The following is an 18369-nucleotide window of genomic DNA, read 5'->3' as shown; positions in this document are numbered from 1 at the left end:
CTACTGAATTCAGGGGGAAACGGCTGAGCTGCAGGTTCTCTGGCCATTATGTCCCGATGGAGGGTTGATATGCTGCTCCATTAAATCCGCCCGTTAGTAACCGATAAAGCCTTGAGGGGGGAGTCAGGTTCTCTGGCCATTATGTCCCGATGGAGGGTTGATATGCTGCTCCATTAAATCCGCCCGTTAGTAACCGATAAAGCCTTGAGGGGGGAGTCAGGTTCTCTGGCCATTATGTCCAGATGGAGGGTTGATATGCTGCTCCATTAAATCTGCCCGTTAGTAACCGGTAAAGCCTTGAGGGGGGAGTCAGGTTCTCTGGCCATTATGTCCCGATGGAGGGTTGATATGCTGCTCCATTAAATCTGCCCGTAAGTAACCGGTAAAGCCTTGAGGGGGGAGTCAGGTTCTCTGGCCATTATGTCCCGATGGAGGGTTGATATGCTGCTCCATTAAATCTGCCCGTTAGTAACCGGTAAAGCCTTGAGGGGGGAGTCAGGTTCTCTGGCCATTATGTCCCGATGGAGGGTTGATATGCTGCTCCATTAAATCTGCCCGTTAGTAACCGGTAAAGCCTTGAGGGGGGAGTCAGGTTCTCCCAGTCAGCAAGATGTTGATTGATTTCCTGTCTATATACAGGTCCGTCAAAAGGAGCTTGAAATCTGACAAGCCTAATGGAAACTGATAGGTCAACCATAAGGGAATGGAAAGCTTTACCATAATTTGGTGTGGTTCAGTAATGTAGAACATGTAGCCATGACTACTGCTTTAGTTATTAGATACATTAACGTGAACCATGCATCTGGATACAGTCTAACCCTGAAGCTTGCACACATTTGACGTTGATCTACAGAGCATGACTCAATTATGTTCTACTTACTCTAATACACCCAAACATGCTCTATAGTCTCTAGACTGGTGCTAAACCATACACAGAAGATGCAGAAGTCCAGTTTGTCTCTTTATTCAGAATAATAAGCGTAAATTATAATACAAGCAACCAGTTAAGACATTCAGAATGGATGGAACAGTAACATACAGTACTCTCCCAGAGTGGTTACTATGGTGATGGAGTACAGAGCGAGAGAGAGAGGATGAGGGGTCATTCACAACACTAGCTCACATGTCAACATGTAGAGGAGAGAACTATATACACTGTAATGCCTCAGTTGTCATATGCTGTCACACACACACAACCTGCAGTATATTGTCTGCATGCACAGATATGAACACTCAGGCACATGCTTGTGCAGAAAGACATGAGTACAGACAGAGACGGGCTGAAAACACTGGCACACAGAGGCAGATGCAAAAGTCAATAAACAATCTAGCTACGGCCACACAGCATCCTCCCTTTGTGACTGAGGAGAGGAGAGAGGGGGATGCTGCATGGTCTGCCAGGGACAGAGGGAGGAGAGGAGAGAGGGGGATGCTGCATGGTCTGCCAGGGACAGAGGGAGGAGAGGAGAGAGGGGGATGCTGCATGCTGTCTGCCAGGGACAGAGGGAGGAGAGGAGAGAGGGGGATGCTGCATGGTCTGCCAGGGACAGAGGGAGGAGAGGAGAGAGGGGGATGCTGCATGCTGTCTGCCAGGGACAGAGGGAGGAGAGGAGAGAGGGGGATGCTGCATGGTCTGCCAGGGACGGAGGGAGGAGAGGAGAGAGGGGGATGCTGCATGGTCTGCCAGGGACAGAGGGAGGAGAGGAGAGAGGGGGATGCTGCATGGTCTGCCAGGGACAGAGGGAGGAGAGGAGAGAGGGGGATGCTGCATGGTCTGCCAGGGACAGAGGGAGGAGAGGAGAGAGGGGGATGCTGCATGGTCTGCCAGGGACAGAGGGAGGAGAGAGGGGATGCTGCATGCTGTCTGCCAGGGACAGAGGGAGGAGAGGAGAGAGGGGATGCTGCATGGTCTGCCAGGGACAGAGGGAGGAGAGGAGAGAGGGGGATGCTGCATGGTCTGCCAGGGACAGAGGGAGGAGAGGAGAGGGGGGATGCTGCATGGTCTGCCAGGGACAGAGGGAGGAGAGGAGAGAGGGGGATGCTGCATAGTCTGCCAGGGACAGAGGGAGGAGAGGAGAGAGGGGGATGCTGGATGCTATCTGCCAGGGACAGAGGGAGGAGAGGAGAGAGGAGGTTGCTGCATGCTATCTGCCAGGGACGGAGGGAGGAGAGGAGAGAGGAGGTTGCTGCATGCTATCTGCCAGGGACAGAGGGAGGAGAGGAGAGAGGGGGATGCTGCATGGTCTGCCAGGGACAGAGGGAGGAGAGGAGAGAGGGATGAGGTAGTGGAGGGTTAGAGCTCAACAGGGGAGAGGAGAAATAAACAGCTAGCTGAACTGATCAACTGATGTGTACGAGTCAACTTGTTCAAAGGCACTTGGAAAACGTCGATAATAGTGGTTTCCAAACATCAGGATGCGGTTTGGTTTCAGAGAAAAGGCTTGGGTGTGTGTCTGTTAAAACTCTGTACTTACAGTAAGGGAAAAAAACAATAAAACATATCTGAGTAGAAAATAGCAGAAACGTATTTGAGTAGAATAGTTTGGCAACTAAAATCACAGAGTACTTAAAATTACAAAACAAGGCATCTCAAGCAACCGTATAAAAGTGATGCATAGCCAGCCGTTCAGAGCAAAGTATGCCGAAGTCAGTGGTTCAACACACAAAACCTTCATATAAAACCTCACTGGTAGAGTGCTGCAATATCAACAGTCACCAACAGAGGGGGGCTGTATCCCATTATCTGATTCACCAGTCGTGTGGATGGGAAACTGAAGTTACACACACACTAATCTAAGGTACCCTAACGTTGGAAAATGGAAACCTAAAAAATAACAAAACAAAATATGTTTTAGTGTCACATACACTGGATAGATGCAGCCATAGTAGTACGGCGCCCCTGGAGCAAATCAGGGTTAAGTGCCTTGCTCAAGGGCACATCGACAGATTTTTCAACATCTTGGCTTGGGTATTCGAACCAGCGATCTTTGCGTTACTGGCCCACCTCTCTAACTGCTAGGCTACCTGCCGCCCAGATTAAGACTTGTGGGGGGAAAACTGATCGTAGATCTGTGCAGCATTATACATTAGAGTAGCTTCCTTTCCTGCTGTATGTATGTCCTGTCCTAGTTACTGATCTGAAAACACTACTACTCCTTCTACCTAGACCTGCCAGTAGACATCCGCCATATTGCTTTTACTTGTCCTATGCTTTTCAGATCAGTGGACTGAAGCAGATAAGACTGAGGAAAGGAGGCTGCTGCTAAGTATTGAAACACACATTGTCTGTCTCTACTTTATTCCACAGCCCCTTTTTGCTGACACAGCTAATTTACTAAAGGCATAGCAGTTGTGCGTTACATGTTCTCTGACGTTGTTAAGTTTGTTTTTAGTTCAGGAGTTCATCAGTATCACTCAGACAAAGTCTCTATGGCATGTCTAGCCTGTCCATGTAGTGTGGGGCTATGATGATACACAGGAAGGATTAGACATTAGAATGTATGGACTTCCAACTGTTCCAATCGTTTCCATTCACTGACAGTTCCATTTAGCTCCCAGTGCAGATGTACTTCCTTCTTCATGTCACTCTGGGGTGGGGTGGTGGGAGGGGAAGTAAGGTCATTTGAGGTTAAAGACTGCTAGTAGGGGGCGCTCCTCCCGCTTCTGCCAGGGGCTCTTCTTCTCCTCCTCTCCGTGGTCGTCAGGGGCAACAGACAATAGGGCCGTCTGGTCATGCTCAGTCCTGAAAACAACGCCCTTTGTCTCTGTGAGTGGGGGTGGTGAGGAGGAGGAGGAGGAGGGGGAGGAGAGGGGTGAAGGAGCCTCTTCCTGTATCATCCCCTCTCCTCTGTGTTCCTCTTCGTCTCCTCTGTCCTCCTCCTCTTCCTCTACTTGTTGATGTCCCTGTGTGTTCTGCAACCCTGGACCTAAAGGGCTGTCCTGGGGGCTACACTCAGGAGTCTCCCCCTCCAGGTCATCCACATATACCAGCTGGGTGTAGGCCATGGCAGGAGGGCCGCTTTTTGCCCTCCCCCTCTCTCTGTCTTTTTCTCTTTCCCTCTCTCCTACCTTCCTCTCTACCTCCCTCCCCCTCCGCCCTGCTCTGGGCTCATTCAGGTCCACCCCGGAGTCCAGACTTGCGTCGTTTCCGTTGACATGTCTACCACCACTGTTGTTACCATGGCTACCTCCTCCACCTGGATTCCCCTTGGCTTGCCCAGCCCGCTGCAAGTCTATGTAAGAGTGTCTGATGGCGTTAGACCGACCGTCCAATGAGACGAACCAGGCGCGCGGGTGTGTGAGGGGCTTCCCTCCCCGCAGTTCCATCAGTTTCCTCTCAGCCAATAGCGTGTCCTCGCCGTTCATTTGCATAATACCTGCCTCCCCAAGTGCTGTCGGGATAGACAGGGACTCTGATAGGCTGCTCCACTCCCCTTGCCCCTCTCCTTGTCCCTGGTTGGCTGAGGCGATAGCATAATCGGCGTGTGTTTGCCCCAGGGGCTGCTGGGAGTGTGAGGCGTTGAGCTCAGCCTGGATGGTCTCCAGGTCACTCTGCTGGTCAGTCTGTAAGAACAGGGCCTGGCCACACAGCGGGTGCTCCCCCGGCAGGCGCATGTAGTGGGCTGGGATCACCAGGGTGGGCCGGATCCTCCTGGGGTAACCGTCTCCTCCACTCAGCAGGTCCACGGAGCCACAGCACAACAGCTGGCCCGGCCTGGGGAGGGAGAGGGGCAGGGAGCCCAGGTGGTCCACAGACCGGGACAGGAGGTAATCTGGGGGTCTGCGCTCACACCCCTCCCCTCTGATAGGGGAGACAGGTGGGGAGCAGGGCGAGGTAGCCTCACGCACACTAGTCCCTCCCTCCCCAACACCACTCAATTGACTTGCTGACGCCTGCACCTGATTTGAGGAGGAAAGTCTATCTGGGAGCTGATTGATGGATGAGCAGATAGAGGTGTATGATTGGCGGTAGCCGGCATCCGTCCCGGCGGAGAGGGCTGACTTAAACGGGAACGTCTCCACAGACTGACGGTAGTCTCTGCTGCGCGGCGTCAGGTTGCCTAGCGACGAGCCATGACGACTTCGGCTGTGGTTTCCTAGCGACATGTGACTGTGGTTGCCATGGGAGACCAGGTCATGTCGATCGTAGGAGGAGGGTTTTAGCATGGGCGTGGTCATGTCGGGTTCTGCTGTCGTAGAGACCAGCTCCAAATGAACCTAGAGATGTGATAAGGTTTTAGTGTCAGTTTCACAGTAGCGCTATGCCATTATCTAACATGCTCTTCAAATAGAATACACAGAACACACAGGGAACAATACCATCAATACACACTAACACAAAAGTGAAAAAACTCAACAGAATATTAGCTATGATTATAACAATAGAAAGTGCAGTGGCAGTTCCAAAGTGCAGTGGCAGTTCCAAAGTGCAGTTCCAAAGTGCAGTGGCAAAGGGAGAAAGCATGTTAGTATGAAGAGACCAGTGGTCCCTGGCCTGGATGTTGACTGACCTCGCTGCTGATGAGGTGGGACATGGAGGTGGACTGGTCTCTCTTACTGCCCTCCAGACCAGACGACAGAGTCAGCTTCCGCTGGGACAGACGAGGCTTCACACAACCACGCCTGGAAAGAGACAGAGACAGGGAGATAGTGAGGGAGAGACAGGGAGAGAGAGATAGTGAGAGAAGGGGAGAGGAAAGAGAAGACAGTCCTGTTGAAACTCAAGACTACTTCACTGACGCACAAGACACACTTATGACAGTCGGCAGGGAAGTCCATTGATCCAGACGGACAGACCTGCAGTAGTACAGTAGTAGACAGAGCAGGCAGAGGAGGATGACAGCCATGCCTCCCAGTATGGCCAATAGGAAGACTGTGTGGTACGTACTGATGTCCTTTGCCACCACCGGACCTGCAGAAACAGACACATTCTTCTTTTGTCTTTTTTTTACGGTTCACAGAGGAAGTTTTACCTGTTTTAAATGTGTGTGTTGGTACCTGTGTCTAGTGGGGACATGGTGTGTGTTGGTACCTGTGTCTAGTGGGGACATGGTGTGTGTTGGTACCTGTGTCTAGTGGGGACATGGTGTGTGTTGGTACCTGTGTCTAGTGGGGACGTGGTGTGTGTTGGTACCTGTGTCTAGTGGGGAAATGGTGTGTGTTGGTACCTGTGTCTAGTGGGGACGTGGTGTGTGTTGGTACCTGTGTCTAGTGGGGACGTGGTGTGTGTTGGTAGGTACCTGTGTCTAGTGGGGACATGGTGTGTGTTGGTACCTGTGTCTAGTGGGGACATGGTGTGTGTTGGTACCTGTGTCTAGTGGGGACGTGGTGTGTGTTGGTACCTGTGTCTAGTGGGGATGTGGTGTGTGTTGGTACCTGTGTCTAGTGGGGATGTGGTGTGTGTTGGTACCTGTGTCTAGTGGGGACATGGTGTGTGTTGGTACCTGTGTCTAGTGGGGACATAGTGTGTGTTGGTACCTGTGTCTAGTGGGGACATGGTGTGTGTTGGTACCTGTGTCTAGTGGGGACGTGGTGTGTGTTGGTACCTGTGTCTAGTGGGGACGTGGTGTGTGTTGGTACCTGTGTCTAGTGGGGACATGGTGTGTGTTGGTACCTGTGTCTAGTGGGGACATGGTGTGTGTTGGTAGGTACCTGTGTCTAGTGGGGACATGGTGTGTGTTGGTACCTGTGTCTAGTGGGGACGTGGTGTGTGTTGGTACCTGTGTCTAGTGGGGACATGGTGTGTGTTGGTACCCGTGTCTAGTGGGGACGTGGTGTGTGTTGGTACCCGTGTCTAATGGGGACGTGGTGTGTGTTGGTACCCGTGTCTAGTGGGGACATGGTGTGTGTTGGTACCCGTGTCTAGTGGGGACATGGTGTGTGTTGGTACCTGTGTCTAGTGGGGACATGGTGTGTGTTGGTACCTGTGTCTAGTGGGGACGTGGTGTGTGTTGGTACCCGTGTCTAGTGGGGACATGGTGTGTGTTGGTACCCGTGTCTAGTGGGGACATGGTGTGTGTTGGTACCTGTGTCTAGTGGGGACGTGGTGTGTGTTGGTACCTGTGTCTAGTGGGGACGTGGTGTGTGTTGGTACCTGTGTCTAATGGGGACGTGGTGTGTGTTGGTACCTGTGTCTAGTGGGGACGTGGTGTGTGTTGGTACCTGTGTCTAGTGGGGACATGGTGTGTGTTGGTACCTGTGTCTAGTGGGGACATGGTGTGTGTTGGTACCTGTGTCTAGTGGGGACATGGTGTGTGTTGGTACCTGTGTCTAGTGGGGACATGGTGTGTGTTGGTACCTGTGTCTAGTGGGGACGTGGTGTGTGTTGGTACCTGTGTCTAGTGGGGACATAGTGTGTGTTGGTAGGTACCTGTGTCTAGTGGGGATGTGGTGTGTGTTGGTACCTGTGTCTAGTGGGGACGTGGTGTGTGTTGGTACCTGTGTCTAGTGGGGACATAGTGTGTGTTGGTAGGTACCTGTGTCTAGTGGGGATGTGGTGTGTGTTGGTACCTGTGTCTAGTGGGGACGTGGTGTGTGTTGGTACCTGTGTCTAGTGGGGACATGGTGTGTGTTGGTACCTGTGTCTAGTGGGGACGTGGTGTGTGTTGGTACCTGTGTCTAGTGAGACATGGTGTGTGTTGGTAGGTACCTGTGTCTAGTGGGGACATGGTGTGTGTTGGTAGGTACCTGTGTCTAGTGGGGACATGGTGTGTGTTGGTACCTGTGTCTAGTGGGGACGTGGTGTGTGTTGGTACCTGTGTCTAGTGGGGACATGGTGTGTGTTGGTAGGTACCTGTGTCTAGTGGGGACATGGTGTGTGTTGGTAGGTACCTGTGTCTAGTGGGGACATGGTGTGTGTTGGTACCTGTGTCTAGTGGGGACGTGGTGTGTGTTGGTACCTGTGTCTAGTGGGGACATGGTGTGTGTTGGTAGGTACCTGTGTCTAGTGGGGACATGGTGTGTGTTGGTACCTGTGTCTAGTGGGGACGTGGTGTGTGTTGGTACCTGTGTCTAGTGGGGACGTGGTGTGTGTTGGTAGGTACCTGTGTCTAGTGGGGACATGGTGTGTGTTGGTACCTGTGTCTAGTGGGGACGTGGTGTGTGTTGGTACCTGTGTCTAGTGGGGACATGGTGTGTGTTGGTACTTGTGTCTAGTGGGGACATGGTGTGTGTTGGTACCTGTGTCTAGTGGGGACATGGTGTGTGTTGGTACCTGTGTCTAGTGGGGACGTGGTGTGTGTTGGTACCTGTGTCTAGTGGGGACGTGGTGTGTGTTGGTACCTGTGTCTAGTGGGGACATGGTGTGTGTTGGTACCTGTGTCTAGTGGGGACATAGTGTGTGTTGGTAGGTACCTGTGTCTAGTGGGGACATGGTGTGTGTTGGTACCTGTGTCTAGTGGGGACGTGGTGTGTGTTGGTACCTGTGTCTAGTGGGGACGTGGTGTGTGTTGGTACCTGTGTCTAGTGGGGACATGGTGTGTGTTGGTACCTGTGTCTAGTGGGGACATGGTGTGTGTTGGTACCTCTGTCTAGTGGGGACATGGTGTGTGTTGGTACCTGTGTCTAGTGGGGACGTGTTGTGTGTTGGTACCTGTGTCTAGTGGGGACATGGTGTGTGTTGGTACCTGTGTCTAGTGGGGACATGGTGTGTGTTGGTACCTGTGTCTAGTGGGGACATGGTGTGTGTTGGTACCTGTGTCTAGTGGGGACGTGGTGTGTGTTGGTACCTGTGTCTAGTGGGGACATGGTGTATGTTGGTACCTGTGTCTAGTGGGGACATGGTGTGTGTTGGTACCTGTGTCTAGTGGGGACATGGTGTGTGTTGGTACCTGTGTCTAGTGGGGACGTGGTGTGTGTTGGTACCTGTGTCTAGTGGGGACATGGTGTGTGTTGGTACCTGTGTCTAGTGGGGACATGGTGTGTGTTGGTACCTGTGTCTAGTGGGGACATGGCAGCCACCCAGTATCCCAGCTGAGGGGCGATGTAGGTTAGGCTGAGCTGGTCTCCCTCCCTCTGGACATAGCCCAGACTGCTCTTCAACCAGGCCCCTACAAACAAACACAGAGAGTTAGAGATATACTCTTCAACCACAGTAAATCAGTGTAAAGCTTTTGGCCTCGCCACTATGCTGCTGCAGTTCTCCAGCCAACCACTGGGAGGCAGCAGACTCACAGTGACACAGTCATAACTTACACTGGCCAGGAGCCATATGAGCTGGAATCATCATAACATAGTCAGACACAGTCATTGTGTAAGATGATGTAACAAGACCTGGACAACGATCTAATGTCAGTTTTTATTTTGCCACCATTGGTATGATAAGGATTTGTGGTATGTAGGCTGAACCAAGATCTGTGTATGAGAGGGGCTATGACAGTGCAGCAGTGGTCTCTGCAGGGGATTCTCTGTCTATTATAGATGCTCTGATGTAACCCAAATAGAAGGGAAGATCTAATGTACAGGGAGGGGGAGAGAGAAACAAGAGAAGGAGAGAAATGCCTGTGACTCAGCATCTTTATGAAACGCTTCGCCTCCCTCCCTCCCTCACACACACAGTGTCATCGATCCCCATGGACCAAGCAGAGCTAAGCACAGAAACAGCCCAACCCAGCACAGCCCTGTCCTCTTGAGGAGTCAACTCTCACTGGATGACCTTTTACATCAGTGTATTGTATCCTCTGGCTGTAAGGCATCGCACACACACATATATACACACACACACAAGCATGCACACAGAGTCAATACTGGTCACCTTTACATTAGTACTAGTCCTTTGTGAGAATTTGTAGGAACGTCATCATGAACTCTGTTCAGATGTGAACTGGATGGTATTGACATCATTAACTCCTCTCTGTAATGTATTGACATCATTAACTCCTCTCTGTAATGTATTGACATCATTAACTCCTCTCTCTAATGTATTGAGTCTGGATGGTAATTACACCATTAACTCCTCTCTGTAATGTATTGACATCATTAACTCCTCTCTGTAATGTATTGAGTCTGGATGGTAATTACATCATTAACTCCTCTCTGTAATGTATTGGCATCATTAACTCCTCTCTCTAATGTATTGACATCATTAACTCCTCTCTGTAAAGTATTGAGTCTGGATGGTAATTACATCATTAACTCCTCTCTGTAATGTATTGACATCATTAACTCCTCTCTGTAATGTATTGACATCATTAACTCCTCTCTCTAATGTATTGAGTCTGGATGGTAATTACACCATTAACTCCTCTCTGTAATGTATTGACATCATTAACTCCTCTCTGTAATGTATTGAGTCTGGATGGTAATTACATCATTAACTCCTCTCTGTAATGTATTGGCATCATTAACTCCTCTCTCTAATGTATTGGCATCATTAACTCCTCTCTCTAATGTATTGACATCATTAACTCCTCTCTGCAATATATTGAGCCTGGATGGTAATTCCATAATTAACTCCTCTCTGTAATGTATTGACATCATTAACTCCTCTCTGTAATGTATTGACATCATTAACTCCTCTGTAATGTATTGGCATCATTAACTCCTCTCTGTAATGTATTGACATCATTAACTCCTCTCTGTAATGTATTGACATCATTAACTCCTCTCTGTAATGTATTGACACCATTAACTCCTCTCTGTAATGTATTGAGTCTGGATGGTAATTACATCATTAACTCCTCTCTGTAATGTATTGACATAATTAACTCCTCTCTGTAATGTATTGACATCATTAACTCCTCTCTCTAATGTATTGACATCATTAACTCCTCTCTCTAATGTATTGACATCATTAACTCCTCTGTAATGTATTGGCATCATTAACTCCTCTCTGTAATGTATTGGCATCATTAACTCCTCTCTGTAATGTATTGACATCATTAACTCCTCTCTGTAAAGTATTGAGTCTGGATGGTAATTACATCATTAACTCCTCTCTGTAATGTATTGACATCATTAACTCCTCTCTGTAATGTATTGACATCATTAACTCCTCTCTCTAATGTATTGAGTCTGGATGGTAATTACACCATTAACTCCTCTCTGTAATGTATTGACATCATTAACTCCTCTCTGTAATGTATTGAGTCTGGATGTTAATTACATCATTAACTCCTCTCTGTAATGTATTGGCATCATTAACTCCTCTCTCTAATGTATTGGCATCATTAACTCCTCTCTCTAATGTATTGACATCATTAACTCCTCTCTGCAATATATTGAGCCTGGATGGTAATTCCATAATTAACTCCTCTCTGTAATGTATTGACATCATTAACTCCTCTCTGTAATGTATTGACATCATTAACTCCTCTGTAATGTATTGGCATCATTAACCCCTCTCTGTAATGTATTGACATCATTAACTCCTCTCTGTAATGTATTGACATCATTAACTCCTCTCTGTAATGTATTGACACCATTAACTCCTCTCTGTAGTGTACTGGCATCATGAAATCCTCTCTGTAATGTATTGACATCATTAACTCCTCTCTCTAATGTATTGACATCATTAACTCCTCTCTGTAATGTATTGACATCATTAACTCCTCTCTCTAATGTATTGACATCATTAACTCCTCTCTCTAATGTATTGACATCATTAACTCCTCTGTAATGTATTGGCATCATTAACTCCTCTCTGTAATGTATTGACATCATTAACTCCTCTCTGTAATGTATTGACATCATTAACTCCTCTCTCTAATGTATTGACATCATTAACTCCTCTCTCTAATGTATTGACATCATTAACTCCTCTGTAATGTATTGGCATCATTAACTCCTCTCTGTAATGTATTGACATCATTAACTCCTCTCTGTAATGTATTGACATCATTAACTCCTCTCTCTAATGTATTGACATCATTAACTCCTCTCTGTAATGTATTGACATCATTAACTCCTCTCTGTAATGTATTGACATCATTAACTCCTCTCTCTAATGTATTGACATCATTAACTCCTCTCTGTAATGTATTGGCATCATTAACTCCTCTCTGTAGTGTACTGGCATCATGAACTCCTCTCTGTAATGTATTGAGTCTGGATGGTAATTACATCATTAACTCCTCTCTGTAATGTATTGACATCATGAACTCCTCTCTGTAATGTATTGAGTATGGATGGTAATTACATCATTAACTCCTCTCTGTAATGTATTGACATCATTAACTCCTCTCTGTAATGTATTGACATCATTAACTCCTCTCTGTAATGTATTGACATCATTAACTCCTCTCTCTAATGTATTGACATCATTAACTCCTCTCTGTAATGTATTGACATCATTAACTCCTCTCTCTAATGTATTGACATCATTAACTCCTCTCTCTAATGTATTGACATCATTAACTCCTCTCTGTAGTGTACTGGCATCATGAACTCCTCTCTGTAATGTATTGAGTCTGGATGGTAATTACATCATTAACTCCTCTCTGTAATGTATTGACATCATTAACTCCTCTCTGTAATGTATTGAGTCTGGATGGTAATTACATCATTAACTCCTCTCTGTAATGTATTGACATCATTAACTCCTCTCTCTAATGTATTGACATCATTAACTCCTCTCTGTAATGTATTGACATCATTAACTCCTCTCTGTAATGTATTGACACCATTAACTCCTCTCTGTAATGTATTGACACCATTAACTCCTCTCTGTAATGTATTGACATCATTAACTCCTCTCTCTAATGTATTGACATCATTAACTCCTCTCTGTAATGTATTGACATCATTAACTCCTCTCTGTAATGTATTGACATCATTAACTCCTCTCTCTAATGTATTGACATCATTAACTCCTCTCTGTAATGTATTGGCATCATTAACTCCTCTCTGTAGTGTACTGGCATCATGAACTCCTCTCTGTAATGTATTGAGTCTGGATGGTAATTACATCATTAACTCCTCTCTGTAATGTATTGACATCATGAACTCCTCTCTGTAATGTATTGAGTATGGATGGTAATTACATCATTAACTCCTCTCTGTAATGTATTGACATCATTAACTCCTCTCTGTAATGTATTGACATCATTAACTCCTCTCTGTAATGTATTGACATCATTAACTCCTCTCTGTAATGTATTGACATCATTAACTCCTCTCTGTAATGTATTGACATCATTAACTCCTCTCTCTAATGTATTGACATCATTAACTCCTCTCTGTAATGTATTGGCATCATTAACTCCTCTCTGTAGTGTACTGGCATCATGAACTCCTCTCTGTAATGTATTGAGTCTGGATGGTAATTACATCATTAACTCCTCTCTGTAATGTATTGACATCATTAACTCCTCTCTGTAATGTATTGAGTCTGGATGGTAATTACATCATTAACTCCTCTCTGTAATGTATTGACATCATTAACTCCTCTCTCTAATGTATTGACATCATTAACTCCTCTCTGTAATGTATTGACATCATTAACTCCTCTCTGTAATGTATTGACACCATTAACTCCTCTCTGTAATGTATTGACACCATTAACTCCTCTCTGTAATGTATTGACACCATTAACTCCTCTCTGTAATGTATTGACACCATTAACTCCTCTCTGTAATGTATTGACACCATTAACTCCTCTCTGTAATGTATTGACACCATTAACTCCTCTCTGTAATGTATTGACACCTTTAACTCCTCTCTGTAATGTATTGACACCATTAACTCCTCTCTGTAATGTATTGAGTCTGGATGGTAGTTACATCATTAACTCCTCTCTGTAATGTATTGAGTCTGGATGGTAGTTACATCATTAACTCCTCTCTAATGTATTGACACCATTAACTCCTCTCTGTAATGTATTGACACCATTAACTCCTCTCTGTAATGTATTGACACCATTAACTCCTCTCTGTAATGTATTGACATCATTAACTCCTCTGTAATGTATTGGCATCATTAACTCCTCTCTGTAATGTATTGACATCATTAACTCCTCTCTGTAACGTATTGACATCATTAACTCCTCTCCGTAGTGTACTGGCATCATGAACTCCTCTCTGTAGTGTATTGAGTCTGGATGGTAATTACATCATTAACTCCTCTCTGTAATGTATTGACATCATTAACTCCTCTCTGTAATGTATTGGCATCATTACCTCCTCTCTGTAATGTATTGACACCATTAACTCCTCTCTGTAATGTATTGAGGCTGGATGGTAGTTACATCATTAACTCCTCTCTGTAATGTATTGAGTCTGGATGGTAATTACATCATTACCTCCTCTCTGTAATGTATTGACACCATTAACTCCTCTCTGTAATGTATTGAGTCTGGATGGTAATTACATAATTAACTCCTCTCTGTAATGTATTGGCATCATTAACTCCTCTCTGTAATGTATTGACATCATTACCTCCTCTCTGTAATGTATTGACACCATTAACTCCTCTCTGTAATGTATTGAGGCTGGATGTTAATTACATCATTAACTCCTCTCTGTAATGTATTGGCATCATTAACTCCTCTCTCTAATGTATTGGCATCATTAACTCCTCTCTCTAATGTATTGGCATCATTAACTCCTCTCTGTAGTGTACTGGCATCATGAACTCCTCTCTGTAATGTATTGAGTCTGGATGGTAATTACATCATTAACTCCTCTCTGTAATGTATTGACACCGTTAACTCCTCCTGTAATGTATTGAGTCTGGATGGTAATTACACCATTAACTCCTCTCTGTAATGAATTGAGTCTGGATGGTAATTACATAATTAACTCCTCTCTGTAATGTATTGACATCATTAACTCCTCTCTGTAATGTATTGACACCATTAACTCCTCTCTGTAATGTATTGACATCATTAACTCCTCTGTAATGTATTGGCATCATTAACTCCTCTCTGTAACGTATTGACATCATTAACTCCTCTCTGTAGTGTACTGGCATCATTAACTCCTCTCTGTAGTGTACTGGCATCATGAACTCCTCTCTGTAGTGTACTGGCATCATGAACTCCTCTCTGTAGTGTATTGAGTCTGGATGGTAATTACATCATTAACTCCTCTCTGTAATGTATTGACACCATTAACTCCTCTCTGTAATGTATTGAGTCTGGATGGTAGTTACATCATTAACTCCTCTCTGTAATGTATTGGTACCATTATCTCCTCTCTGTAATGTATTGACATCATTAACTCCTCTCTGTAATGTATTGAGTCTGGATGGTAGTTACATCATTAACTCCTCTCTGTAATGTATTGAGTCTGGATGGTAATTACATCATTAACTCCTCTCTGTAATGTATTGACACCATTAACTCCTCTCTGTAATGTATTGACATCATTAACTCCTCTCTCTAATGTATTGACATCATTAACTCCTCTCTGTAATGTATTGACATCATTAACTCCTCTCTCTAATGTATTGACATCATTAACTCCTCTCTCTAATGTATTGACATCATTAACTCCTCTGTAATGTATTGGCATCATTAACTCCTCTCTGTAATGTATTGACATCATTAACTCCTCTCTGTAATGTATTGACATCATTAACTCCTCTCTCTAATGTATTGACATCATTAACTCCTCTCTCTAATGTATTGACATCATTAACTCCTCTGTAATGTATTGGCATCATTAACTCCTCTCTGTAATGTATTGACATCATTAACTCCTCTCTGTAATGTATTGACATCATTAACTCCTCTCTCTAATGTATTGACATCATTAACTCCTCTCTGTAATGTATTGACATCATTAACTCCTCTCTGTAATGTATTGACATCATTAACTCCTCTCTCTAATGTATTGACATCATTAACTCCTCTCTGTAATGTATTGGCATCATTAACTCCTCTCTGTAGTGTACTGGCATCATGAACTCCTCTCTGTAATGTATTGAGTCTGGATGGTAATTACATCATTAACTCCTCTCTGTAATGTATTGACATCATGAACTCCTCTCTGTAATGTATTGAGTATGGATGGTAATTACATCATTAACTCCTCTCTGTAATGTATTGACATCATTAACTCCTCTCTGTAATGTATTGACATCATTAACTCCTCTCTGTAATGTATTGACATCATTAACTCCTCTCTAATGTATTGACATCATTAACTCCTCTCTGTAATGTATTGACATCATTAACTCCTCTCTCTAATGTATTGACATCATTAACTCCTCTCTCTAATGTATTGACATCATTAACTCCTCTCTGTAGTGTACTGGCATCATGAACTCCTCTCTGTAATGTATTGAGTCTGGATGGTAATTACATCATTAACTCCTCTCTGTAATGTATTGACATCATTAACTCCTCTCTGTAATGTATTGAGTCTGGATGGTAATTACATCATTAACTCCTCTCTGTAATGTATTGACATCATTAACTCCTCTCTAATGTATTGACATCATTAACTCCTCTCTGTAATGTATTGACATCATTAACTCCTCTCTGTAATGTATTGACACCATTAACTCCTCTCTGTAATGTATTGACACCATTAACTCCTCTCTGTAATGTATTGACATCATTAACTCCTCTCTCTAATGTATTGACATCATTAACTCCTCTCTGTAATGTATTGACATCATTAACTCCTCTCTGTAATGTATTGACATCATTAACTCCTCTCTCTAATGTATTGACATCATTAACTCCTCTCTGTAATGTATTGGCATCATTAACTCCTCTCTGTAGTGTACTGGCATCATGAACTCCTCTCTGTAATGTATTGAGTCTGGATGGTAATTACATCATTAACTCCTCTCTGTAATGTATTGACATCATGAACTCCTCTCTGTAATGTATTGAGTATGGATGGTAATTACATCATTAACTCCTCTCTGTAATGTATTGACATCATTAACTCCTCTCTGTAATGTATTGACATCATTAACTCCTCTCTGTAATGTATTGACATCATTAACTCCTCTCTGTAATGTATTGACATCATTAACTCCTCTCTGTAATGTATTGACATCATTAACTCCTCTCTAATGTATTGACATCATTAACTCCTCTCTGTAATGTATTGGCATCATTAACTCCTCTCTGTAGTGTACTGGCATCATGAACTCCTCTCTGTAATGTATTGAGTCTGGATGGTAATTACATCATTAACTCCTCTCTGTAATGTATTGACATCATTAACTCCTCTCTGTAATGTAATTTGAGTCTGGATGGTAATTACATCATTAACTCCTCTCTGTAATGTATTGACATCATTAACTCCTCTCTCTAATGTATTGACATCATTAACTCCTCTCTGTAATGTATTGACATCATTAACTCCTCTCTGTAATGTATTGACACCATTAACTCCTCTCTGTAATGTATTGACACCATTAACTCCTCTCTGTAATGTATTGACACCATTAACTCCTCTCTGTAATGTATTGACACCATTAACTCCTCTCTGTAATGTATTGACACCATTAACTCCTCTCTGTAATGTATTGACACCATTAACTCCTCTCTGTAATGTATTGACACCTTTAACTCCTCTCTGTAATGTATTGACACCATTAACTCCTCTCTGTAATGTATTGAGTCTGGATGGTAGTTACATCATTAACTCCTCTCTGTAATGTATTGAGTCTGGATGGTAGTTACATCATTAACTCCTCTCTAATGTATTGACACCATTAACTCCTCTCTGTAATGTATTGACACCATTAACTCCTCTCTGTAATGTATTGACACCATTAACTCCTCTCTGTAATGTATTGACATCATTAACTCCTCTGTAATGTATTGGCATCATTAACTCCTCTCTGTAATGTATTGACATCATTAACTCCTCTCTGTAACGTATTGACATCATTAACTCCTCTCCGTAGTGTACTGGCATCATGAACTCCTCTCTGTAGTGTATTGAGTCTGGATGGTAATTACATCATTAACTCCTCTCTGTAATGTATTGACATCATTAACTCCTCTCTGTAATGTATTGGCATCATTACCTCCTCTCTGTAATGTATTGACACCATTAACTCCTCTCTGTAATGTATTGAGGCTGGATGGTAGTTACATCATTAACTCCTCTCTGTAATGTATTGAGTCTGGATGGTAATTACATCATTACCTCCTCTCTGTAATGTATTGACACCATTAACTCCTCTCTGTAATGTATTGAGTCTGGATGGTAATTACATAATTAACTCCTCTCTGTAATGTATTGGCATCATTAACTCCTCTCTGTAATGTATTGACATCATTACCTCCTCTCTGTAATGTATTGACACCATTAACTCCTCTCTGTAATGTATTGAGGCTGGATGTTAATTACATCATTAACTCCTCTCTGTAATGTATTGGCATCATTAACTCCTCTCTCTAATGTATTGGCATCATTAACTCCTCTCTCTAATGTATTGGCATCATTAACTCCTCTCTGTAGTGTA

The 18369-nt window shown here is 44.3% G+C and overlaps 1 protein-coding gene across 1 annotated transcript in view; it reads right to left on the bottom strand.

The window, feature by feature from the left end:
- Nucleotides 1-948: 948 nt before the first annotated feature.
- LOC135521730 (protein FAM171A1-like) overlaps nt 949-18369 on the bottom strand; it is a 44346-nt gene continuing 26925 nt past the window's right edge. The window contains 4 exon segments of the mRNA XM_064947418.1: nt 949-5217; nt 5511-5622; nt 5797-5911; nt 8931-9047. Of these exon segments, the coding sequence (XP_064803490.1) occupies nt 3619-5217; nt 5511-5622; nt 5797-5911; nt 8931-9047 (1943 nt within the window). The 3' untranslated portion in view covers nt 949-3618.

Source organism: Oncorhynchus masou, chromosome 30, assembly GCF_036934945.1.
Source record: "Oncorhynchus masou masou isolate Uvic2021 chromosome 30, UVic_Omas_1.1, whole genome shotgun sequence".
In the NCBI taxonomy this organism is placed as follows: domain Eukaryota; kingdom Metazoa; phylum Chordata; class Actinopteri; order Salmoniformes; family Salmonidae; genus Oncorhynchus; species Oncorhynchus masou.
Note: the sequence above shows the minus strand (reverse complement) of the source record. Positions and strands in the feature narration are given on the sequence as shown.